Below are 25,922 nucleotides of genomic sequence, written 5' to 3'. Positions count from 1 at the left end.
TTCCCCCCTCTCAGCACTGCTTTATTTAGTGTGGTGGGTAACAGAGGAAGACTTTGGTAATGTGAACTCGTCCTCAAGACTGAGGAGTGGAGACTGTAGTATTGAGAAGAGATTGGAGAAGATGCCACAGGCATGACACATTTCTAGACTGTTTGAGAAGTTGATGCCTGAACCAACCGAAAGGTCAGGAAGCAGGGCTGGGGGCGATGCAGGTTGGAAGAGTGCTTGCCCAGCATGCATGAAGCCCAGCACCACAGAAAACGAGAGAGTAGCTCGGTGCCTGTCATTTGTTTCAGCACTCTGGAGGTACTGTCAGTAGTCCAAAGACAGCCTTTATTTCAAGTTCATCCTGGGCTATTTGAGACCCCCATCTTAACCCCTACAGACACACAGATAGACAGATACGCACACACACACACACACACACACACACACACACACACACAGCACTAGGAAAACAACCTCCTCCCCCCTCCCCCCCTTTAAAAAGTCTATTCTGCTCTTCATGGAGCCTGTTGGAACATGCATTTTCATGTTGCTCTTTGGGGCATTTGATCTCATTTAGTAGAAGTCGAATTTTTCAGAAGCAAAATAAAGCTGCTTCTCATTATTAATAAACAGAAAAAAATCCTGTATTATAACTGGAAACAAATATAAATAGCTCCATTCTCTTATTCACCTATCTTTTATTTATACTGTACACTTTTGGTTTTGAGAGCCCAATTCATTGTCAACTGAGAGGGAAGACCGGAGTTGATCCCTGGGAGAACAATTGACAGGATTCAGGAAAACTAGAGAGAAGAATATTTTAGAATGCAGAGACGTTAGCAAGTTTTCTGTTGCTTGGAAATTAGATTTCTCTTAAAATAAATGAGAAGACAGGGGATCTCAGCTCTTATTCTGTAAGAGTTGACACGTTCCTAACAAAAGCAGCTTGGTAGAGCCTATATTTGCTTTCTCTTGATGACAGTGTAACCAAGCAGTGGAAAAATTAAGCTTTTTTTCTTTTTTCTTTTTTAAATCTAGCTGAACATAAAAACAAAATATGTTCATGAATGGACGTTTTTGCTTATTGTTAAAAATAAAGCCACAGGGGGCTGGACGGGTGACTCAGTGGTTAAGTGGATGACGCCATATTGCTGTTACAAAGGACCAGAGTTTGGTTTTCAGTAGATACATGTGGCAGGCACAGCTCTGTAACTCTGGCTCCAGGGGCTCCAGCGCCCTGTTGTGGCCTCTGTGGCCATTGCACTCATGTGTGTATCTGCACGTACATGTCTGTCAGTCTGAAAGAAAGAGTAAATACAGCTCTTAAACACAATGCTTCCTGAGGCTTAGCTTACAGGCGTCATTGTAAGACTAATTAATATGCAATTTTAATAAAGATATTTTATTTTATGTTACATTTAAGTTGCCTGTATAATTTTAGTATAGTTTGTGTTTGGGAACAATTTCATAATGTACTTTGTTTTGTGTAATGGATATAGATGTTTTGGTGGGAAGTATTAAGTTTTAGTTCAGTTTTATTATTTGCCTACTTACTTTGTACTTAAGTGTTTTTAAACTTATTGGAAAATATTTAGATGAAAAAGTTAAAGGGCTTAAAATCTTTTGTACTTTCTCAATATTATTTTTATCTTAATCTGTTTTGAATATATAATTTTAGCACTCCAAAGGAGTTATTTACTCCTGTTGAATGTAATTTTTTTTTTTATTTTTAATTTTCAGTAGAAACTTGGGAGATCTGAAAGGTTTGAAAGCTATTTACAGTACTTCAAAAAATACAATTTTAAAATGTCCTTTCTTAACCTGATAGACCATGATTTGGAAGAAATAGAATGCTTTAAAGTTTTCATAAAATGCATTTTCTAGGAGTCTAGGTAGTTGCTTTTAAAGCAGTATTTAGAGTCAGTGTGTTTTGTAAAAGAATATACAATTTAGATGGTACTGGAATTGTACCCACTGGTGACACCACTGACATAGTTTCTTAAAAAATACTCAGCTTGCACAGAAATGCTTGGTGAGGGTTTAGAAGCCCTCATTTTTATTTCTGAAAGTAGTCTTAATCTAGTACATGGTTAATTCAGAGTAATGAGGATGCATACAGATTGGAAAGTAACATTTAATTTAAAGTATATTTTGTTAAAAGAAAATGTACATAATTACCACATTGTTAGTAAAAGAACTTAATTGCTGATAAACATTACTTGTACACTAGATAGTAAACAAAAAGAGAGTACAGTCTGCTTCCTGAGTACTGGCAGAGACACTGCGAAAGATGTTAGCCATCAGCTGTTCCAGAACTCTGTTGAGCAAGATGCTGTACTAAGCTCCGATGCCAAACATACATTCTGATTCTTCTGAACGAGTCTCCATGATTTTTAAATTGTCCCTTGGTTTGGATGTGTGAGGTGTCTTAGCTGTAATATTTACACAAATCTCTGTCACTAATGTAGTTGTCTGGCATAGTTTAGAGCTCTGAAGGACATTTGAACAATGTAGTGAGTAACTTTGTTGTGCTGCTTTGCATTTCAGTTTGTGCATAATTTAGCAGTTAAGGTAGATTAGCTCATAGTTCTGAAGGTGACAGTCTCAGATGATTTGCTCTCTTATGTTTCTAATTTAAGTTAAAAAAGGAATTAAAGGTAAGTGAAGGTAAGTGCAGACATACTCATAGCATGAGCAGTATATACTTAAAACCAAGAAAAACATGCCATTTTATAAATACAATTAACTTCCTTGTAGCTTTTTTCATCTAAATATAAAAAAGGATTCTTTGTTTTAACACATGCCATTTTACTCTTTAATTTTCTATATTCTTACTATAATTTAGCCTGATACAGAATAATTGTTTGACTCCCTTTTTTCAACAGTGAGGCAGAAATTTGCTAGGAAGAAGTCAGATATGCACAGGGCAGTGTGCTTTGACTTGTGTCATGTGGGAGAATAGCATCCTTGACCAGATGTGTAGTGAGCCCTTTACTCTTTCCCTTAAAAACCAGGTGTGCACTTCTCTTTGATGCGTCTGGCTTTGGCTGTTTTCCTAAGCCACCGTGGAATTCAGTATAATATTCCTTCTTTACCTTTCTGTCATTAAGAATAAAGGGCATGTGTGTAGGCAGGGTATATGGAGTTGTGTAGTCCAGCTACTTGGGAAGCTAAGATACAAAGATGAACCTACACCTTTGCAGCCAGCATGGAAGACAGAAGATCTTGTCCCTTAAAACAGAGACAAACAAAAATGTGTGTGTGTTGTATAAATACAGACATGTTTGGCTTTTTATTTGGAAAATTAAATTTTTCATGTTTTTAGTAGTTGCTGAGAATAGAATTATGTACTGATAAATGATAGTGAGGTACATCTAGCATTAATTAGATTAAGGTTCAAGGGCTGGGTAGAGATGATGTGAGGCAGTACTTGGGTATTACAGAAAGGTATCAGGTATTTGATGTTGAAGCAGTAATATGTGATGGGTGGAGCCAAGCTTAGCAGAGGATGGGTGAGGATTGGTGTGTAGGGAAGCTGGAAATATGTACAAGGTAAACTTGGCTAAAGACTGACAGTGGGAGAAGAATGTTAAAGTTTAGGATTCTTTACCAAGGTATTTCTAACAACTACAAAGATATACTAAATCTTTTTAATTTTAGCTTTATGTCCTATTTTATCCAGAAAATGCTGCTTTATATGGCATTATAAATTTTAAATATTTGGCATATAACAATTTAAAATGGAAGATTTTGATTTTTTTATTAAATAAAAGTTGGCCTGTAGTACTCCAGTTGTATTGGGTACTTTTAAAACCTACAAACATGTATCATCTGTGTCAACAACCTGAAATCTGAGTTCAGTCTTTTATTTCATGTATTGTATGTCACGCCCATATCCCTTATTTGAAGCTAATCCCAGACATGTCAGTCTTCACAATCAATTGCAATTCTACACATAAAAAAAAATCCAGTGTTTTTTCTTAAAGATAATTTGTCATTTACATAGTGAAATATATGAACATTATATTTCAGTGACTTTATCCTAAGAAATTATTATTACTTTTTTTTGTTTTGTTTTGCATATGTGCTCTCTTGGGATAAAAGGAAATGTTGTACTTCTGGTGATACATGTAGTCTAAATTTTAGTTGCAAGTATCCTAATTACTGCCTCTGGGTGTTAGCATAGTCACCTTCTTCTGCACATAGTGCAGCTCCTATAAAGCAGTAGGATGCAAATGAATTCTCAGTTAAGCTGGGAAGCACTGAAGGGCAGTGAGAGGTTAAGTCCATTAGATACGTTCTGTAGTGATGCCTGCTCCATGTCTTCTCATTTTGTTTTGTTCTTGTGTGTCACACTTGCAAGCTCTGGTTTCCTGGTGGAAGTGTAAAGAGCTGCTCCTTATTAGTTCAGTGCACCAGCTACATTGAGTCTTCGAAACACTAGAAACAGCCCTGTAGGCCTGTGTCTCCTTAGGAAAGTCATCCTACTCAGAACATTCTCCAACTTTGTGACATTTTTGTTACTTTTCTAATTTGTAGTTATGTTCCTGAATAAACCTAGACCTTTTATCTAGTATCTGGGTAGTATAGTACAGCTGTAAAATTCCAATTATTCCATTAGTGGTTTATTATTGTAAGCGAATCACAGTTTTATGTTTTAGATGTTTAAACATTGTTTTGCATTCAGTTTTGGGACAAATTTTCATCTAAAGCTATCTTTTGTTTTTATTCAGAGGTCTACAAATGATCAGAGTATGGAACATTCATTGAGGATGTGTCTGTATAGTACATTGTTTTAAACTTTGCATAGGACATTTATTCTAATTGTTCACTGCTGTATTCTTTAGCTGACACAGCTCAGATAGGTTTTATTTTTTGTCTTCATCATGTTTCTAGGAAGAATACTCAAAAGAAGTCTTGTTTCTGTGGATTGTCTCCTTTTTTCTTTGGGTTCTAAGATTCTTGGGAAATTTTGTTGTGTTTCCTGTTCCATGGAGGATATTTTCGATGGAATCAGACAGCCATTGGCAATTTGTGTCTGAATTTTTAATGCATGTGCTGTAAGATTTTACTTGTGTGATGTCAATGAAGTGCAAGTAAAAAACAGATTAGAGTCATAGGCAGAACTGTTTGTGTATGATCTCCAAGAAGTTCCTCCCTCACGTGTTGTTTACTTTCATACAGGTCCTCATGCTGACACCGCCAGTGGATGCCAGAATTTGCAGTGTGGTTTTCGAGCCTGCTGCCGCTCTGGCGAATGACCCCTGACTTCTGACCTTTGTCTACTTCATTTAGCTGAGCAGGCTTCCTTTCATGCACTTTACTTATAGCACATTTCTTGTGTTAACAACCCATTTTGGGTGTGTCTTGTTTGGCCCCATTTCTTACAGTCTCAGAAATTTAATTTAGCAGTGAACTATACAAGGTTGTTTACCCTTGCAAAATATATTTTTGTTTTAGAAAAGGTTTAGGATTTTTTTGTTAGGGTGAGAACAGTCTTTCTGGTTTCTTTTAAATGAAATGCTTTAAAAAATATCACTAATGCCATGCTATTTAAAGTATTTTTAGATTATGTGCATTTTAGTCAACGGGGTTATTGGTTCTCTGATGTAAACACTGTACCAGGTTTTGCAGATCCTTTCAAATCCACATTTTTGAAGTTTTATTTTCAAAGACTGGACATTTTAGAAATGAATCTCTTTTCCCCTAATGTTTTCTTTATTTGAACAATTCTCAGGGGCCAATTCAAACACACTTAGAAGCGAGATTCTTTAAGATTATAGGATAAATTGGCCTCTTGGTGCAGCAGTCTGTTGTTGTTTGCTGTACACACCTGCTTCCACTGCTGTCCCTAAACTGTTGAATTCGAGAAGGATTTTTAAAAATTCCACAATTGTTTGAAGAAATGTATAAATAAAATCTACTTTGAGAACTTTACCAAGCAATATCTTTTGTGTTGTGATTTTATTTAAATCTCAATCTAAGTTTACCAAATGTTTTTTTGTGTTTTGGGTATCCATGAAATTATGATCCTGACACATTTAATAGTTTTAGATACTAAATATTACTGAGTTAAATTTTCTTTTAAAGTTAATTATAATACTTATCATGCGGAGAAAATAGTGCCCCCCCCTTCCTTCAAAGCTGTGGGAGGAGGAAGTAATCCTGGTTAGCTTGTTTGTGGCTTTAAGTGCTTTCTGCCTTTCAGGCTAGTGGGGGCTGTTCAGGGTCTGAGGGTAAAGCAGGAATCATCTAATGGGAAAATGGAGGACTTCTGGAACATTTTGTACTTCACCTGACAGGAATTAAACACTCTAGTGTATCTACTGGCATTCTCTTTGAAGTAGTACCGTGCTGTCAGGTATTTTCAGTTTGAGGAGTGAATTACTGTTATCATTTGAAAACAAAATTGAACCCGAAAATTTTGGCATAGGCCTGAGCATATGTAAAAGCAGGCTTGAGGTTCAAGGGGCAAGCGTGTTAGGTACAACATGGATTTTCTGTCATAGCCATGCCTCAGTTGTTTTGCTTTTTAAATCCTCTTTGACATATAAATATAGTCTTTGTTCACCCTAGCACTATATTATTTTCAAGGCTGTGCCAGTGTGTAAGTGCTTGCTTGCCTTGTTTTTTTGTAATTTTATGAGATAACCCAACGTTTGCTGAATTCAATGCTGCAGAGTTGTTGTTTGTTCCTCTAGACAGCTTGCAAAGAGTTAGTGTACTAGGTCTTGGAGTTGTCATTCTGCTGGACAGAAGGAAGTGAAGGGTATGCTCCAGACAAGCAAGCGCCAAAGACTCATAGATAGTCAGGTAGTGTCACGAGGAGACAGACTAAAACAGTTTTATACAGATGATAATTTTATTCCATAACTTCAAAATATATTTTCTTTTGATTCCATTATGATTTAACATGTACATACCAATACTCTTTAGGTGATATAAAAAGCACATTGAAAAATTAATTACCTGTTCCGTACAAGAGAAGCAACATAGATCCAAACAGACAAAACGTTTTTGGGGTAAGGGTGGATATATACAGCTAAAGCAAACTCAACATTAGGAAGGTCAATGTTATGTACTCCGGTGCTATACACAGCTTCAACCAAAGGCTTCACTTCAGAATAAGGCATGTGAAGAGGAAATCCAGAGAACTGAGGAGAAAGAACATATTTGTACTCATGAAAAGTTTGAAGAAAAATAATTGTTTCTTATATAAATAACATAATTCTTAATATTAAGCCTTTAGGATCATGAGGTTGTTTCTGTTAACAAAAAAATGAAGATTCAGTATTTTTGTTTTAGCTACAAGCATATTAATAGTGTGACCAGTCATTTATTGTTCTCTCTCTCTTAGCTCTTAGTATACACATGACCCATGTACTTCCAAAGACCAGGTAAAGCTAACCAGTGCTTTGTACCCCAGACACAAAAATTAGTTTACAGGTCTGGACATGTAGTCATAGTGAGTCTCTGGATACTTGCTACAGACAGTGACACAGTTGCAGTGACTTGCTTTGGGCAGTGTGGCCAAATATGTTCTTGGACTTGTTCTAGCATTTGTTTTTATGAGTGAAGCATGCCTGATGATGTCACCACATGGAGGTCAAAGTGGGAAGACCCGCAGAGAACTGGAACACTGCTCAAGATTACTATGACAACTGAACACATTTTGATGATTAGTTAACTGCATTTTATTCAGTGACTCATCCATTTTGGCTTTCATATTGTTTACTATACTGCGCTAGTTATGAAATTCCCTTTCTTTTATTACCTAGTTGTACATCACCTATAGGATGAACCGACGGATAGTAGACAGCACACATGGTTTATTAGAACTTTTCATGAAAAATCCATCATTATAAAATCATACCCTTAGCCTGGTGGTGGTGGTGGCCCATGCCTTTCATGCCAGCACTCAGGAGATATAGGCAGGAGGATCTCTGTTAGTTCAAGGATAGTCTTGTCTACAGAGTTCCAGGACAGGCAAAGCTACACAAGAGAAACCCTGTCTTGAAAAACAAATTAAAAAACAAAACAACAAAAAAATCATACCCTCAAAGCTTAACCAAAAGTGTTTATTTTTACTTTTATGTAAGTTGAGTTTAATACTTTAGCTATGTGTTTTTTATTTATTAGGATAGGATACATTTCATAGACAGTGTTGCTTTTCATAGGGTTTTATTGAGTGTTAAAATGCTTTGTCACATTTCTTTTTTGGTGTATGGTACCTCACCTCACATACGTGCTTCCTGAGTTTGTACAGGTGGTTTGATTCCCCCAAGTTATGACTGAGTAACTTGCAGTTTGAAGATGAGAAGAAGCACTGGTCATTTTGTCACACGCATGCTTACCCTGTAGTCCCCCAGCTGCTTCAACAGCTCTGCCCTGTGGTCGTCTTCTATATCTTCTCCTTGACTTCTTTCCAGTAGAGGCAAGAAGTGGCGCAGGGTGGAGGTACAGTACCTGTTCCAGCGGGTCAGGTGGCGTGGCCTCCAGTCCATGATTTTTTCTTTTAGTATTTTTTCAATCCTATTCATAGAAAAGTTTTATTTATTTATTTTTCTGTTATTTAATATTTCCCAGGTTGAAAATGTAAACTTTGTATGTAGTATTGGGTTCCAATGAACGCTTGAATGCATCTTTTTGCTGGTGGTGTTCTTCTAGGCAGGTTAGCAGCTACTTATGGGTGATCCTCGTTCTTGAAATTATATGCATTACAACAAGAAATCAACATAGGATAAACAGGAATACAGTGCTTATGATGACACAGGGCTAGCTAAATTGAATACATTCTGTAAGACATTTTTCTAAAACATTTTATCTTTCTATTCATTGGTAATGTAATAAGCAGGTAAATTAGACCCAGGCATAAGGTTTTCATTATGTTGGGAATCTTAACTATCTATAAAGCTTTTAATGTCTTATACCAATTTTTGTAACCTAGTTACTTATAATAGTTGTTTTTTAAAATTGCCTTTAAAATGCCAATTTTCATTGCATTGAGTTTATAGGATATGAAATATAAACAAAGAATAAGGGAAATCTACCATTTGCTAAGCCATTATTAGCCATAGTGCTAATTGTCTTTTATACATTTTGAATGTTAACCAACAATAATGCTTTGTTGTAGGGGTTATTACAGTTTTACAGATGAGACAGTTTGCACTAGGATAAGTGACTTGAGCAAGGCAAGGACAGAGGCATTCAGGTTAAACACTTGCTGATCACTAAAGCCAGCTTAAGCTCAGGCTGAGAGATCCTCCCAGCTTCCCATTGCTCAGAAGCCATAGCTCCACTTCCTTAGCACGGAATATGTAATCTTTGGGTTTATGATGGACTGAATAAGAGATGATGGATGGACAGTCAAACAACCCCTTTAAAAATGAAGGAATCAATGAGTCCATCAATAGCATTCTCAAGCCATTAGATGAGACTCAGGATTGTAGTAGATTGGCTCCTCTAGAGCAGCAGTTCTCAACCTTTGGGTTGTGACCCCTTTGAGCTTGGATAACACTTTGACAGGTCACCTAAGACCACCGGAAGACAGCAAAATTACTGTTAGGAAATAGCAATGAAAATAATTTTATGGTTGTGAAACTATTAAAGGGTTGCCGCAGTAGGAAGGCTGAGAACCACAACTCTAGATGGAGATCCCACACAAAGGCTTTATGGAGAAATTGGGAATAAACTGGTGTTCCTAGCAATAGTGTCTCAAATATGTCTTTATTCTTGTGTAATTTGACAAACTGTTCTTTACACACTGTGATTCAATGGGAATGAAGCACAGATTTTGAAACTGGAATGGTCTGTCTGGTGTCGGGAGCCCACTTTAACACATAACAAGCATGTGGGCCATTCTGAACTTCAATTCCCATATCTGTGAAACACAGTTCAGTTGTACAGCGTTAGTGGACCTGCAAAGCCTTGCAGGCTTTAGCCAGCCTTCTATGGGCTCGCTTCACAAACTGATGAAGTCCTGCACACCACTAATTGGACAGAAGAGGCATATTTAAGCCAAAGATTGTTATGTGTGCAACAAGATTCATAATTACAGCATGTTATGCTTCAACCTGAGTTAGTCTTTGGAGAACTTCATGTCACTAATGTTCACCCCTGTGTGTCACGCAATATGTGACACTTCCTTCATTTGAGCCATGGGATTTAGACTTCCTGTCTGCAGACATAAAGTCTTAACTCCCTTCATCATTTTATAATAATCCAAGCTGAGAAGTTTGTTAGTGTTCTTGTAGTGATGAGTCACCTGTGGACTTATGGGTATTTTGTTACCTGTCTTGTAGTTCAGCAGCTACTGCTTTGTCTGTGTGTTGATAAATTAGCTCTTCAGGCTATAAAAGAGAAAGTTTAGTAAGCACCTACTTTTAATTTGAATAGGCATTTCTTCCATTGTTAAATTTATTTTGAATTCCACAGAGGTCAGAGAAAGCCCTCAGTGTTGTAGTTATAGATGGTTGTAAGCTGCCTTGTGTGTGCTGGCGCTGAACCTAAGTCCTCTGCTAGAGGAGCAAATACTATTAACCTACGAGTTATTATTTCTGCTTCCCCCCTTAAATACCGAAATTTGAGGCTGAATAGGAAAATACAGTGGAAGATGCCAAGGAATGTAGAAGCAAGGGCAAAGGAAGTGGCATAAATTACAGTGCTCTGTAATTCCTTCTCAGTTGCATTTCCCTTAACTCTTGCCCACACAAGGAGCCGTGAACTGAAGTTCTGTTCAGATCAGCTCTGATTCAGCTAAGGTTGTGGACTCACTGTTGCTAAGCCCATCCCAAGCAATGGGCATCAGTACATGGCCATAAACAAACCCTGCGTTATCTACACTGTAGTTAGTGAAGATAACAGGACCTAAATGCACTGTTTCAGAGTTTTACTGCAGAACTGTAGTCCTAGGAAGCCCATATATTGTGCATGTTCTCTAAATTTGAGACTTATTTTTATGTACACACAACTTTCTTTTTCTCCCTTTACATTGTAGTAGGGCTAATAGCTTACTTTTACTGTTTTAAGATTCATTAAAGCAATTATTTGATTACTGCAAAGTATTACACCATGTAGTATATATAATTTGGCCCCTATTGTTGTAATTCTTGAGGTATTTCAGACTGAATTCCTGTGAAAACTCATATATTTACTACCTTGTCACAGGTGAACATTTCTCGTGGGCAGGGTAAAACTGGTTTGGAAGGTTTGTGCCTTGGTAAAAGGGTATTTTATATTACAAACTTAGTTTTTGTCTGTGTGTGTCCAAACATGTTTAATAAATAATATCCATGCTTACAAATTGGAATTTATTTGTCAGACTCTGAAGTTAATCTTATGAGTAGGTTGCACCTGTAGTTTGATTTCATCCTTTGCAGTTAAGAAATTAATTTAGTGATTTAACATTATAAAAGTTTAGCTGTATTTTATGATTCTGTTTAAGTCATATACTTCCTATATTAAAGCTTTCAAATATGTCTAAAATGTATATACCAGTTTTTCATATTTCTGAATGTATGATTCTTTATGTACATTTGTCTCATTAGAAAACTGATGTTTTAAATCTTATGTGTAAATTTAGTAAGCTAAATAACCTGGAGTAGAATTGAGGACTAACAAATCCGTAGTTACTTTGTGTAAAGATTTCATATCTCTCTGAAAACATTTGTGTATTTATAGAAGAATTATACCTGAACACTGGATAGGCCAGGATATGGAAGGCTTCGTGAAAAAAAAGATTTCCATAGTTTGGGCTTTGTGACATCAAAATTTATCCTTAGTGGCGAATCATGGTGTTGAATATTAAACCAAATCTAGAAAAAGTACATTACGATATATATTAGCAGATTTATACACAGATGTCTGTCTGTGTATGATATAGGGTGAGGCAGAGAATTGGGCAAAGATTCACACAGGCTACAGTTTCCCATTAAATTTTAAGCCTCTATGAATTTTATTATCAGTTGCATATAATCAGTTATTCTTGTTTTTTTTTTCACATATATGTACGCACTCGCGAATGCATACACACACACACACACACACACACACACACACCTTTTAAAAAAGTGAAACCCAATCTTCTCTGTTGACAAATTTGCTTTGATAGAAGGAACTTAGCATTGTAAGCTCTGTTGTGGACAAGACAGAGCCAGTATAGAAATTAGATCCTGAGTCTAAATACTTTGGTCTTTTAAAAATTTCTGTATTCTTCTGAAGGCCAAGTAACTAATTAAATCAAGTTTAATTTAGGACTAGTTAAAGTGGATACCTCTACCAAGTCTGCCAACGTATTTATATTTATATAAATGTTAATTTAAATACTCACATTTATACAGTCTTTACACCTATGTAAAATACGCAAATAAATCGGTCAACTTAAAAAACACCCATACTTAAGAGAAAATGGTAATACTCACATTATCAGGACCAATTAAACAGCCCACACTTTTCAAAGGGCAAAATGCATCAAATTGTCCATAACAATGTCCACTGCAGGGATTCCATATTAAATAATAATTTTTCTCCCAAGTTAGCACATAGGCAGTTGGACCCTGAAAATAAATAGCTATTAAAATACTTTCCAATTAATTATAAGTTCATAGTAGTTTGTAGAATTATTTTTAAAAATGATGTTTTACCTGTGTGCATGTGTGTGTGTGTGTGTGTGTATACATGTGTGGTGCATGTGTATCTGCCTGAGGAGTTACAGAGGGGTAACAGGTCCCCTGGAGCATAGTCTATTGGCTGTGAGTTCTACAACATGGGTGCTGAGAACTGAACTGTGTCCTCTGTGAGAGCAGTAAGTATTCTTATCTGTGGATCCACCTCTCCAGCCCCCAGAACAACTCCATTTAGAATCCTCTGCTTTCTAAATTTGATGGCTAATGGATTAAAAACAGAAATAAGTTTAAAAGATCTTGGATTTGATACTAGTACACGGCAGTTATCAAAGCGAGTGCTGCACTACCCAGTCAGTGTAAGTGACGGCTTGCTGAGGAACTCTTGGTAGTGGGTCTCTTTCCAGGGCCAGCAAAGTTGCCATCTGAGTATTCAGAAGGCTGCTTATGCCAAAATACTTTCCCAGTCCCTAATTAGGTCCTTTGGTACACACAGGTACATAGACACATAGATTTGGGACCAAACTGTTGAGATGAAGGGTGTTCACTTCCTCCTTGGAATAACCACATGCCAGTGAGCATTCATTTATGGCTGATGCATGATTTCACCTGGTGTTCACACAGAACCTTGGAGTCGTGACATAACTTGCTGAGAGTCACAGAAGCTAGAACACAAGCCCATGCCTTCCTTCCTTGCCTTGTCCTTGTACTGGGTGGTAACCCTAGGGCCACGAACCCCAAGGATTCCCAAGCATCATGGCCTCTTCTCTTTTAGAAGAACTGCTGCATCCATGTGAATGTTTAACCTTGGACCCAGAATCACTCATTGTGCCCCAATGGTTAGTATTTGTGGTGGGTAGAGACTACGCCGAGAGTCATCAAGTCTTTACATTAATAACATGTTGACAAAACAGCAGAGCAGAATTGCCAACATTGCTTCTAATGTGTTTAACTGCTGTGTTCCCTACTTCCTCCCAAATTAGCAGCAGGGAAAGAAATAGGTAAATGGAGAGAGTTCCCTACACCCCATAGCGTAATATTACCAGGGGACTGAGACTGGGAAACATGGATGAAGTACAGTGCATATTAAAAGGACCACTAAATAGGGACTGTCAGTGGTACAATGTCCAGGTTTGCCAAAATAGTATAGGGCCTTGAGTATGCTGTTAACGGATGCCACCTCTCCATGTAGTATCCATTGTGGTTCTGCCTGCCTGTTGTGTCTCTGCCACTTCCATAGCAGTTCAGATGTCATGAAAAGCATCTAGGTAACAGATAACCCACTCTTGTTACTATCACCCTAAGTGGCCGTACCTCAGGAATCGCACTGCCCATCACCAGCCATGCCTTCTTACCCAGGAACAGAAAGTAATTGCATAACAGTACTGCATGCTCTTCTTCGTCCCCCGCCAGGAGGTCAAGGAATTGCTGTAAGGGAGGAAGAAAAACAAAAAACTGTTATAGCGACTATTTCATTCTGGATTGATAATGCAGGATTTTATTTGCTTTGTGATTCAGAGTGGTCCAACACTTGCTCTGTAGCCCAGGCTGGCCATGAACTGGCAATCATCTCACCTCACTCCCCTTCCCCCAAGTACTAGGATTAAAGGCATGCAGGTCCCATCACATTAGGATCTCAAGCAAAATGTAATGTGTGAGTTGAGATTAGTGCCTCAAAGTATCAGACATTTTTCAAACTTTTCTTAATTTTGTTTCTATGCCGACTCTTTAGAGGATATCATGCTTTCTTTAACATTGATGCTGCTGATGTACAGATCTAGAATCAGTGATTGGAGTGCATCGAAACAGAAGCTTTCCATGTTCTCACTTTGATGTGTATCTGAGGGCTAAACATTTTGAAGTGCATTACATTGATGGATTTATCCCAGAGCAGTGTTTGAGGGTCGTGCTCTCTTTAGCCTTGCAGATGAGGAGGTGGAGGCAAAGATGAGGCAGTATCACCTCTGAGGTGGGAACCTAGTCCAGCTCTGCTCTTCCGCTATTCTCGTCTTTATTTTCTTTTTCTTTTTTTTTAATTTTTAATATTTTTATTACATATTTTCCTCAGTTACATTTCCAATGCTATCCCAAAAGTCCCCCATAGCGCGCCCCACTTCCCTACCCACCCATTCCCATTCTTTTGGCCCTGGCATTCCCCTATATTGGGGCATATAAAGTTTGCAAGTCCAATGGGCCTCTCTTTCCAATGATGGCCGACTAGGCCATCGTTCGATACATAGAAAAGAGCTAGAGCTAGAGCTAGAGACAAGAGCTCCGGGGTTCTGGTTAGTACATCATGTTGTTCCGACAATAGGGTTGCAGATCCCTTTAGCTCCTTGGGTACTTTCTCTAGCTTCTCCATTGGGAGCCCTGTGATACATCTAATAGCTGACTGTGAACATCCACTCCTGTGTTTGCTAGGCCCCGGCATCGTCTCACAAGAGACAGCTATATTTGGGTCCTTTCAGCAAAATCTTGCTAGTGTATGCAATGGTGTCAGCGTTTAGAAGCTGCTTATGGGATGGATCCCTGGATACGGCAGTCTCTAAATGGTCCATCCTTTCATCACAGCTACGAACTTTGTCTCTGTAACTCCTTCCCTGGGTGTTTTGTTCCCAATTCTAAGAAGGTGCACATTGTCCACACTTTGGTCTTCATTCTTCTTGAGTTTCATGCGTTTAGTAAATTGTATCTTATATCTTGGGTATCCTAAGTTTTGGGCTAATATCCACTTATCAGTGAATACATATTGGGTGAGTTCTTTTGTGATTGTGTTACTTCACTCAAGATGATGCCCTCCAGGTCCATCCATTTGGCTAGGAATTTCATAAATTCATTCTTTTTAATAGCTGAGTAGTACTCCATTGTGTAAATGTACCATAATTTCTGTATCCATTCCTCTGTTGAGGGACATCTGGGTTCTTTCCAGCTTCTGGCTATTATAAATAGGGCTGCTATGAACATAGTGGAGCATGTGTCCTTTTTACCGGTTGGGACATCTTCTGGATATATGCCCAGGAGAGGTATTGCTGGATCCTCCGGTAGTACTATGTCCAATTTTCTGAGGAACCGCCAGACTGATTTCCAGAGTGGTTGTACAAGCTTGCAATCCCACCAACAATGGAGGAGTGTTCCTCTTTCTCCACATCCTTGCCAGCATCTGCTGTCACCTAAATTTTTGATCTTAGCCATTCTGACTGGTGTGAGGTGGAATCTCAGGGTTGTTTTGATTTGCATTTCCCTGATGATTAAGGATGTTGAACATTTTTTCAGGTGCTTCTCTGCCATTCGGTATTCCTCAGGTGAGAATTCTTTGTTGAGTTCTGAGCCCCATTTTTTAATGGGGTTATTTGACTTTCTGGAGTCCACCTTCTTGAGTTCTTTATATATATTGGATATTAGTCCCTTATCTGATTTAGGATAGGTGAAGATCCTTTCCCAATCTGTTGGTGGTTTTTTTGTCTTATTGATGGTGTCTTTAGCCTTGCAGAAGCTTTGCAGTTTCATGAGGTCCCACTTGTCAATTCTTGATCTTACAGCACAAGCCATTACTGTTCTATTCAAGAATTTTTCCCCTGTGCCCATATCTTCAAGGCTTTTCCCCACTTTCTCCTCTATAAGTTTCAGTGTCTCTGGTTTTATGTGAAGTTCCTTGATCCACTTAGACTTGACCTTAGTACAAGGAGATAGGAATGGATCGATTCACATTCTTCTACATGTTAACAGCCAGTTGTGCCAGCACCATTTGTTGAAAATGCTGTCTTTCTTCCACTGGATGTTTTTAGCTCCCTTGTCGAAGATCAAGTGACCGTAGGTGTGTGGGTTCATTTCTGGGTCTTCAATTCTATTCCATTGGTCTATTTGTCTGTCACTATACCAGTACCATGCAGTTTTTATCACAATTGCTCTGTAGTAAAGCTTTAGGTCCGGCATGGTGATTCCACCAGAGGCTCTTTTATCCTTGAGAAGAGTTTTTGCTATCCTAGGTTTTTTGTTATTCCAGATGAATTTGCAGATTGCACTTTCTAATTCGTTGAAGAATTGATTTGGAATTTTGATGGGGATTGCATTGAATCTGTAGATTGCTTTTGGCAAGATAGCCATTTTTACAATGTTGATCCTGCCAATCCATGAGCATGGGAGATCTTTCCATCTTCTGAGATCTTCTATAGTTTCTTTCTTCAGAGACTTGAAGTTTTTATTATACAGATCTTTCACTTCCTTAGTTAGAGTCCCGCCAAGATATTTTATATTATTTGTGACTATTGAGAAGGGTGTTGTTTCCCTAATTTCTTTCTCAGCCTGTTTATTCTTTGTGTAGAGAAAGGCCATTGATTTGTTTGAGTTAATTTTATATCCAGCTACTTCACCGAAGCTGTTTATCAGGCTTAGGAGTTCTCTGGTGGAATTTTTAGGGTCACTTATATATACTATTATATCATCTGCAAAAAGTGATATTTTGACTTCATCTTTTCCAATTTGTATCCCTTTGATCTCCTTTTGTTGTCGAATTGCTCTGGCTAGGACTTCAAGTACAATGTTGACTAGGTATGGAGAAAGTGGACAGCCTTGTCTAGTCCCTGATTTTAGAGGGATTGCTTCAAGCTTCTCACCATTTACTTTGATGTTGGCTACTGGTTTGCTGTAGATTGCTTTTATCATGTTTAGGTATGGGCCTTGAATTCCTGATCTTTCCAAGACTTTTATCATGAATGGGTGTTGGATCTTGTCAAATGCTTTTTCCGTATCTAACGAGATGACCATGTGGTTTTTGTCTTTGAGTTTGTTTATATACTGGATTACGTTGATGGATTTCCGTATATTGAACCATCCCTGCATCCCTGGGATGAAACCTACTTGGTCAGGATGGATGATTGTTTTGATGTGTTCTTGGATTCGGTTAGCAAGAACTTTATTGAGGATTTTTGCATCAATATTCATAAGGGATATTGGTCTGAAGTTTTCTATCTTTGTTGGGTCTTTTTGTGGTTTAGGTATCAGAGTAATTGTGGCTTCATAGAATGAGTTGAGTAGAGTACCTTCTGTTTCTATTTTGTGGAATAGTTTGTGAAGAACTGGGATTAGATCTTCTTTGAAGGTCTGATAGAACTCTGCACTAAACCCATCTGGTCCTGGGCTTTTTTTAGTTGGGAGACTATTAATGACTGCTTCTATTTCTTTGGGGGATATAGGGCTGTTTAGATCATTAACCTGATCTTGATTCAACTTTGGTACCTGGTATCTGTCTAGGAACTTCTCCATTTCATCCAGGTTCTCCAGTTTTGTTGAGTATAGCCTTTGGTAGAAGGATCTGATGGTGTTTTGGATGTCTTCAGGATCTGTTGTTATGTCTCCTTTTTCATTTCTGATTTTGTTAATTAGGATGCTTTCCCTGTGCCCTCTAGTGAGTCTGGCTAAGGGTTTATCTATCTTGTTGATTTTTCTCAAAGAACCAGCTCCTTGATTGGTTGATTCTTTGAATAGTTCTTCTTGTTTCCACTTGGTTGATTTCGCCCCTGAGTTTGATTATTTCCTGCGCTCTACTCCTCTTGGGTGAATTTGCTTCCTTTTGTTCTAGTGCTCCTAGGTATGTTGTCAAGCTGCTAATGTGTGCTCTCTCTAGTTTCCTTTTGGAGGCACTCAGAGCTATGAGTTTTCCTCTTAGAAATGCTTTCATTGCGTCCCATAAGTTTGGGTATGTTGTGGCTTCATTTTCATTGAACTCTAAAAAGTCCTTAATTTCTTTCTTTATTCCTTCCTTGACCAAGGTATCATTGAGAAGAGTGTTGTTCAGTTTCCACGTGAAGGTTGGCTTTCTATTATTTATTTTGTTATTGAAGATCAGCCTTAGTCCATGGTGATCTGATAGGATGCATGGGACAATTTCAATATTTTTGTATCTGTTGAGGCCTGTTTTGTGACCAATTATGTGGTCAGTTTTGGAGAAGGTACCATGAGGTGCTGAAAAGAAGGTATATCCTTTTGTTTTAGGATAGAATGTTCTGTAGATATCTGCCAGATCCATTTGATTCATAATTTCTGTTAGTTTCACTGTGTCCCTGTTTAGTTTCTGTTTCCATGATCTGTCCATTGGTGAAAGTGGTGTGTTGAAGTCTCCCACTATTATTGTATGAGGTGCAATGTGTGCTTTGAGATTTACTAAAGTTTCTTTAATGAATGTGGCTGCCTTTGTATTTGGAGCATAGATATTCAGGATTGATAGTTCCTCTTGGAGGATTTTACCTTTGATGAGTATGAAGTGTCCCTCCCTGTCTTTTTTAATGACTTTGGGTTGGAAGTCAATCTTATCAGATATTAGAATGGCTACTCCAGCTTGTTTCTTCATACCATTTGCTTGGAAAATTGTTTTCCAGCCTTTCATTCTGAGGTAGTGTCTATCTTTTTCTCTGAGATGAGTTTCCTGTAAGCAGCAAAATGTTGGGTCTTGTTTGTGTAGCCAGTTTGTTAGTCTATGTCTTTTAATCGGGGAGTTGAGTCCATTGATATTAAGAGATATTAAGGAAAAGTAATTGTTGTTTCCTGTTATTTTTGTTGTTAAAGTTGGCATTCTGTTCTTGTGGCTGTCTTCTTTTAGGTTTGTTGAGGGATTACCTTCTTGTTGTTTCTAGGGTTCCTGTCCTTGTATTGGTTTTTTTCTGTTATTATCCTTTGAAGGGCTGGATTCGTGGAGAGATAATGTGTGAATTTGGTTTTGTCGTGGAATACTTTGGTTTCTCCATCTATGTTAATTGAGAGTTTGGCTGGGTATAGTAGCCTGGGCTGGAGTTTGTGTTCTTTTAGTGTCTGTATAACATCTGTCCAGGATCTTCTGGCTTTCATAGTCTCTGGTGAGAAATCTGGTGTAATTCTGATAGGCTTGCCTTTATATGTTACTTGGCCTTTTTCTCTTACTGCTTTTAGTATTCTGTCTTTATTTAGAGCATTTGTTGTTCTGATTATTATGTGTCGGGAGGTATTTCTTTTCTGGTCCAGTCTATTTGGAGTTCTGTAGGCTTCTTGTATGTTCATGGGCATCTCTTTCTTTAGATTTGGGAAGTTTTCTTCTATAATTTTGTTGAAGATGTTTGCTGGTCCTTTGAGTTGAAAATCTTCATTCTCATCCACTCCTATTATCCGTAGGTTTGGTCTTCTCATTGTGTCCTGTATTTCTTGGATGTTTTGAGTTAGGATCTTTTTGCATTTTACATTTTCCTTGATTGTTGTGCCAATGTTCTCTATGGAATCTTCTGCACCTGAGATTCTCTCTTCCATCTCTTGTATTCTGTTGCTGATGCTCGTATCTATGGTTCCAGATTTCTTTCCTAGGGTTTCTATCTCCAGTGTTGCCTCATTTTGGGTTTTCTTTATTGTGTCTACTTCCCTTTTTAGGTCTAGTATGGTTTTGTTCATTTCCATCATCTGTTTGGATGTGTTTTCCTGTTTTTCTGTAAGGACTTCTACCAGTTTGATTATGTTATCCTGTTTTTCTTTAAGGATTTGTAACTCTTTAGCAGTGTTCTCCTGCAATTCTTTAAGGGATTTTTGTGCTTCCTCTTTACTGTCTTCTACCTGTTTACCAGTGTTCCTTTGTATTTCTTTAAGTGTGTTATTAAAGTCCTTCTTGAAGTCCTCTACCATCATCATGAGATATGCTTTTAGATCCGTGTCTAGCTTTTCCGGTGTGTTGGGGTGCCCTGGACTGGGCGAAGTGGGAGTGCTGGGTTCTGATGATGGTGAGTGGTCTTGGTTTCTGTTAGTAAGATTATTACGTTTACCTTTCGCCATCTGGTAATCTCTGGGGTTAGTTGTTGTCGTTGTCACTGTTTAAAGATTGGAGCAGAAGCTGTGTTCCACTCACCAGCAGTCTCAAAATCCTGTGGCGGGAGTCGTGGGTAGCTGGCAGGTGTCAGCCGACCCTGCGCTCTAGCTACCCCGGTGCTGGTCTGGCCGGAAGAGTCGTCTTTATTTTCATGTATCCTCTGGAGACAGAGAGATCCCTCCTGGCTCTAAAATCTGTATGTCTAAAAATATCTAGACTTACATTGCCAAAATGGGAGCAAAAAAGTTAAAGTATGGCTACATTTTTCAATTTAGGACATTTCATAAAAAAATGATGTATGTGTTAGATTTTATAGAGACATAAGACAACCTGAAATCCACAATCAGATTAAACACTTGTGGTGCTATAGGTTTGCTCTGCTGTATATCACCCATGGTCCATGAGTCAGTCCAACATATGTGGTAGTGAGTAAGAAATATACACTGAATATATTTGATATGGTATACCTTAGGAAGCCCACAAATTAAGAAATATATAATTTCTTACTGTAGCATGAGATTTAGACTGTTTCTAAACAAAGTGATATTATTAATGTTTTATTAGGACAGTTCAGAATTAAGATAGGTGAAATGTTAATTTAAGTCTCTGTAAATCTTCAAAATACTTTTGTGTGTGGGGGCGAGGGGTTACTGAGGATCAACCTAATATCCTTGCACCTGCTGCTAGGCAAGCATTTACTACTGAATTATATCCCAGTCCTATTTTCTTCAACTTCTGAAGTTTGACAGAGTTGAATCAGGAAGAAAACGATTTCAGAATTTAGCTCATCCTGCTAACAGATGGCCAAGTAAGTTTTATAATAACTCATGAATGATGCAGTTGAAGATTATGCAAGCCATTTAGCTAATGTGCAGTTAAGGCCGTGAAGCTGCAAGGGAGGAAGACTCACATCAGATGTGCTCCACAGGTCACAGACTCCAGCAAACGACACGCTGTCAGGCAAGAAAGGGATCAAGGACACATACCGAGCTACCAGTTCCTGCGCAAAGAAAATTAACTTTACAAATAACTACCAGGAAAACAGAAAGCTGCATCCCAACTTAATTTCTCAAAAGAAGTTTCATATATGTGTAAAGCATGAAATTGATGTTCACAGGTGCTTACTAATTACATTGATATCTTCATCTCCTCCTAAAGCCACACAGAAGGTTATTTGTATTATCTTACAAAGAGGCTGGCTCTGTCCCTTTGAAACATCCTTACCTCCCTCACTTCGGTTCTCATTTTTATCCTTGTTTGTTGGCACACAAGACTTTGTAACATTATCTTGTACTGTACTTAGTCCCGTTCTGAAAGCAGCCATTCCCCTACAGGACACTGCCTTGTTTTAGGAGGGGACAGAATATTGGAGTCAAGTCTGGTCATTGTAGTATAATTCACAGTTTATTCATCTCTAAGGGGGATAATTATGTTTATACTTCTGTGAATTTCATCTTAAGAGTTTAGATATTTGGGGTCCAATGAGATGGCCCAGCAGATAAGCACACTTGCTGTTTGAGCTTAATGGCCTGAGTTTGATTTTTGGAACCCATGTGTGGTAGTTTCAGTGAGAATGGTTCTCACAGGCTTATATATTTGAACACTTGGTCCCTGTATACAAAGGATTAGAGCCATGTTACTGGGTGCACGCTTTGAGATTTGAACAGTACCTGTGCCATTCCCAGTGCTCACGCTCCCCCCCTCCTCTTTCTCTCTCCCTCCCTTCCCTCCCTTCCCCCCCACCTCTGCTTTCTAGATATGGATCAGGATATGAGCTCTCAGCTATTCCTCCAGGCCTACACTCTACCATTGTGAACTCTAACCTTCTGAGCCCATAAACCCCCAAACTCTTTTATAAGTTGTCTTGGTATTAAGAATTGAGCTATTGTGTTACAGATCTGCCCATGTGTCCATGTTGGGGTTTTTTGGACAGATGTGGACAACTTTGAGACTTTGAACTAGATAAGTGCTTGAATTGTATGCAGAGCTTAATGGGCCATCCTACTAGGAGCTTGGAAGACAGTAATGCTGAACTGCCGAGACCCAATTCAAGAGGGTTCAGAAGAGAACAGTATTAGCAGCTGGGTTAGATATAGCATTTTGGGTGATATTCTGGAATTGCCTGTCTGCTGTATCTCCATGATTTGTTTGCTCTTTCCCTCATCCTCGAGCCTCATCAGTACTCAGGTCTAGTCATCATCAGTAATGAGACAACCTGAGGTCAAACACTATTTCAGGTTCTCACTCTAGTGCACTCTTGCTGTCTTCCTTTTGATTTCTTTTCTCTTAGTTCTGTCATAGCCATAACTTTAATAATACTTGAAATATTTTATCTATCCATTCTAAACAGTCTTTCCTGGGAGAAATTTATGCACATTTCCAATGCTAAGCAGAACACAAATCACTGTTGTGGCCTCTGACAATGGAGCCCCGTGGCAGAGCAATGCCTGAGGCCTGGAATCAACCAGCAATTCACAAGTTCCTATTTGGTTTTCTATAGAAACTAATTATAGATAGTGAGGCCTGTCTGTCTGTCCGTAGGCATATGTATCTGTCTATCTATCTATCTATCTATCTATCTATCTATCTATCTATCTATCTATCTATCTATCACACCATATTAAAAACTTAGAAATAGTTGCTCCCTTTACTATCCGTAGTCTCAGAATAGTTATGGGTTATAGTATTCATGTAAAATTGGCTTAACATATATATGGCTCATAGTCCACATAGTGGTGAATCTTATGGTGGGTATGGAATTTTGAAGCCAGTGAATTTATCACATCTGTTTAGTGTATTCTTGTGAGTTCACATTAGGATGGGCTATATATTGAAAATATATATTGCTCAAATAACTGCTGTTATTTTGAATTCAATGATGGATATAGCATTAAGTAGAATACTGAGTAGTTATTTTGGTATAGCCTAACACACAACGAAGTTATGTTTATGTAGGATGTTAAAAGTTTCATATGTTAATTTTTCAGTACCTAATATATAAAACCAAGGGTATATAGTGAGCACTCAATTATCTATGGAAAGAACAAACCAAGGTTTATCATCATCTCTGGCATTTTCAGATTTCCAAATAAAAGAAGTCCTCATTGCAGTAAAACAGTTTGAATCCTTCCTTTGATCCCTAATGATGCCTGTGTACTTAGTTTGTTACGTGTTCTGAGATGCCTGGCAGTACATTGAAATTTCAAATCATTTTTTCAACAGCACTGATTGGCTATGGCAGACTCACCGCAGTGGCCTGCGGGTTGTTGGGGTAGACGTGAAGTAGCTCCTGCGGAGGGTTTAAAGGCTTGAGATAACGCGTAATAAAAACCGTTTTTCCAGTCATGTCAGTCACTGTGGTGAGGCACTGACGCTGGGGGAATTTTAAGGCACATTCAGCTTGAAATTTCTCTGTTGCTTGAAGTAATTTCTCATCTTCCTGGGTATCAAACTTCAAAAAGAAATATATGGGATGTATGTGATTACAGGAGACAAGACAAAACATTCAGATTTCATAGACACTATGAACTGAATTTGTATCATTAACTGATTCTTTATACAGTCATTTTCCCTGGTATATCTGCAGCTCTATTTAATCGATAATTTAAGAATGACAATAATCCTTAAATACTAATTTACATTCAGTAAGACCAAAAGAGAGTAGTGAATTGGCAAGCCTTATGAAAACTATTAGATTAATAAATAAACAAACAAAACCTATGCGTGTTAAAGGCTGAAGTACTAATCTGATGGCTGAGCACAAGCAGCAGAGTTTTCTGTGAACTTGATTTAGTCTTCTAAAGGGGAAGAGCATTCAGAATCCCATGTCAAATGTGAACTGGTACAGATTCCTGGGGTAGAGCTGTCAAGTCAGAAATTGTGATTTTAGAAAAATGGAAAATTATGCAACGATGAAGGGATGAAAAATTGAATTTATGCTTTTCCTTTAAATCGATTTATTAAATTTGTCATCTCCTCATTTATGTAGTCATTCAAAAACTATTTCCCAAGATTCTAAACGATTCCAGACACTCTGGACTAAGGAGTATGAACATGTCAAGGCACTTCTAGTCTAGAGAAGAGCAAAGAGAATCAAGCAAACATCCGAAGAGTTTGAGCAGATTCTACAGGGTACCATGGGGAGACCTGGGAGGATGCAGGGGAAGCATCTACAGGGACTGTCCCCAGCAAGAGGTCCTGAGCCAGTGCAACTGTTGACCTCTCAGGCTGACAAAAGTGTGGCAGAGAATGTCTCAGCTTCTTGGAGTCAGGTGCTCTGTTAGGCATCATGAAGGGAGGACTTGTATCTGACCTTTTCCTTCCCGTACCCGGTGCTTACGGTGCACATGCTGGCACCGAGTCACTATCAAGTTATTACTATGCATTTAGGACACCAGCACCTAAGGAGAGGTGTGCTGTTTGTGATGTGAGAAGTGTCATGGAAAGGCCAAATATTACATTGAATTGTTTATTCTGAAGCTACTGTGGATGGAACTAACAAACTCAGGTTTTTTCAGAGTGCAATGTAGAAGAGTCTTAACTGGTTCAGTTCCTTGACCTGTCAGTTGATGAAACATTTGCAGAAAACAGAATGTGTTTGTCTTGCCGTCGAATAGTCAGTCGTGACGACCTTCAACTGGCTAAAAATACCTGCTAGCTCTGCACTGCTTCTCTGAGAAACAGTTATGGAAAATGAAGCTAAGCTCCCCACTTGCAGGAGACATTCAGACTCAGTCAATGACGTCACTTGCAGACAAAGGGAGATAGTAAGTGGGCCAAAAAAAAGGCATCTGACTTTCTCTGTACCAGGGATTGTCCCCAGTTCCTTGCACATGCTACACACATGGCTGGATGTTCTTTGTGGCATCACAGGCATCTACAGTTCATTGCCAAGGGATCACACACATTGGGACCCAGCACCTGTCCCCTGGAGGCAGTAAACAAAAGCAGCTAGTAAAAGCGTTTAACTGATGACTGATGGATTATAAAACAAGATGCTCAGTACCTTCTTAAGCATGTCACTCATCTACCATGGGCAATAAAAAGGAAATGACAGAAACACAGTATTAGCAACAGCTTTAAAGGCTTTTCACCAAAACAATGTAAAGTTCGGGCTGTTAGAGTAAGTACTTTATGGTTGCTACTGACTTACAAAGCTTTTGCTCTAGTAAATACTTTAATAAAAAACCATTTGGATTTGGATGAAGGTGGGGAGATGTTTCTAATCTTCCAACTTAAAAAGTTGCTGTTAGTGAAAAACCATTTCTAGGCTGTGGTCCCATGTATTTCAGGGTGAGAGCCTCTTTTTTGTTAACAGCCTATGGGGACATCGTAGGTGGGGCTTTCTACCCCCTCCATCTGTAGGCTATCACATCCTGCCCGTCACGTGAGAGGACAATGGAAAATGCTGCATACAGCCACAGCGCAAAGAAATGTCACCAAAGGCAGCAACAGGCTGCCAGGCTAAGTTTGAAGTCAGAATTCTGCCCTTGGTC

The 25,922-nt window shown here is 38.4% G+C and overlaps 2 protein-coding genes across 9 annotated transcripts in view; one reads left to right on the top strand and one right to left on the bottom strand.

Moving 5' to 3' along the window:
• Fbxl5 (F-box and leucine rich repeat protein 5) overlaps nucleotides 1-5,925 on the top strand; it is a 38,137-nt gene extending 32,212 nt beyond the window's left edge. For both annotated transcript variants that reach the window (XM_085836672.1, XM_021162478.3), the window contains exon 11: nucleotides 5,173-5,925. In XM_085836672.1, coding sequence (XP_085692798.1) covers nucleotides 5,173-5,249 — 77 coding nt within the window. In that variant the 3' untranslated portion in view covers nucleotides 5,250-5,925. The remainder of the gene's footprint in view (nucleotides 1-5,172) is intronic.
• Nucleotides 1,064-25,922, bottom strand: part of Cc2d2a (coiled-coil and C2 domain containing 2A) — a 104,691-nt gene continuing 79,832 nt past the window's right edge. For 3 of the 7 annotated variants that reach the window (XM_085836666.1, XM_085836669.1, XM_085836667.1), the window contains exons 31-40: nucleotides 25,433-25,453; nucleotides 23,675-23,878; nucleotides 21,338-21,427; nucleotides 13,923-14,036; nucleotides 12,408-12,542; nucleotides 11,679-11,801; nucleotides 10,279-10,337; nucleotides 8,343-8,520; nucleotides 6,958-7,142; nucleotides 1,064-1,286 (exon numbers count right to left, since the gene is read on the bottom strand). In XM_085836666.1, coding sequence (XP_085692792.1) covers nucleotides 1,253-1,286; nucleotides 6,958-7,142; nucleotides 8,343-8,520; nucleotides 10,279-10,337; nucleotides 11,679-11,801; nucleotides 12,408-12,542; nucleotides 13,923-14,036; nucleotides 21,338-21,427; nucleotides 23,675-23,878; nucleotides 25,433-25,453 — 1,143 coding nt within the window. In that variant the 3' untranslated portion in view covers nucleotides 1,064-1,252. Of the gene's footprint in view, nucleotides 1,287-6,895; nucleotides 7,143-8,342; nucleotides 8,521-10,278; nucleotides 10,338-11,678; nucleotides 11,802-12,407; nucleotides 12,543-13,922; nucleotides 14,037-21,337; nucleotides 21,428-23,674; nucleotides 23,879-25,432; nucleotides 25,454-25,922 lie in introns of those variants that run through there. The other 4 variants (XM_085836671.1, XM_085836668.1, XM_085836670.1 and 1 more) reach the window with 4 other exon arrangements.

The sequence above is a fragment of the Mus caroli genome, unplaced genomic scaffold (assembly GCF_978045245.1).
Source record: "Mus caroli unplaced genomic scaffold, Mus_caroli_1 scaffold_4, whole genome shotgun sequence".
NCBI lineage: Eukaryota > Metazoa > Chordata > Mammalia > Rodentia > Muridae > Mus > Mus caroli.
Note: the sequence above shows the minus strand (reverse complement) of the source record. Positions and strands in the feature narration are given on the sequence as shown.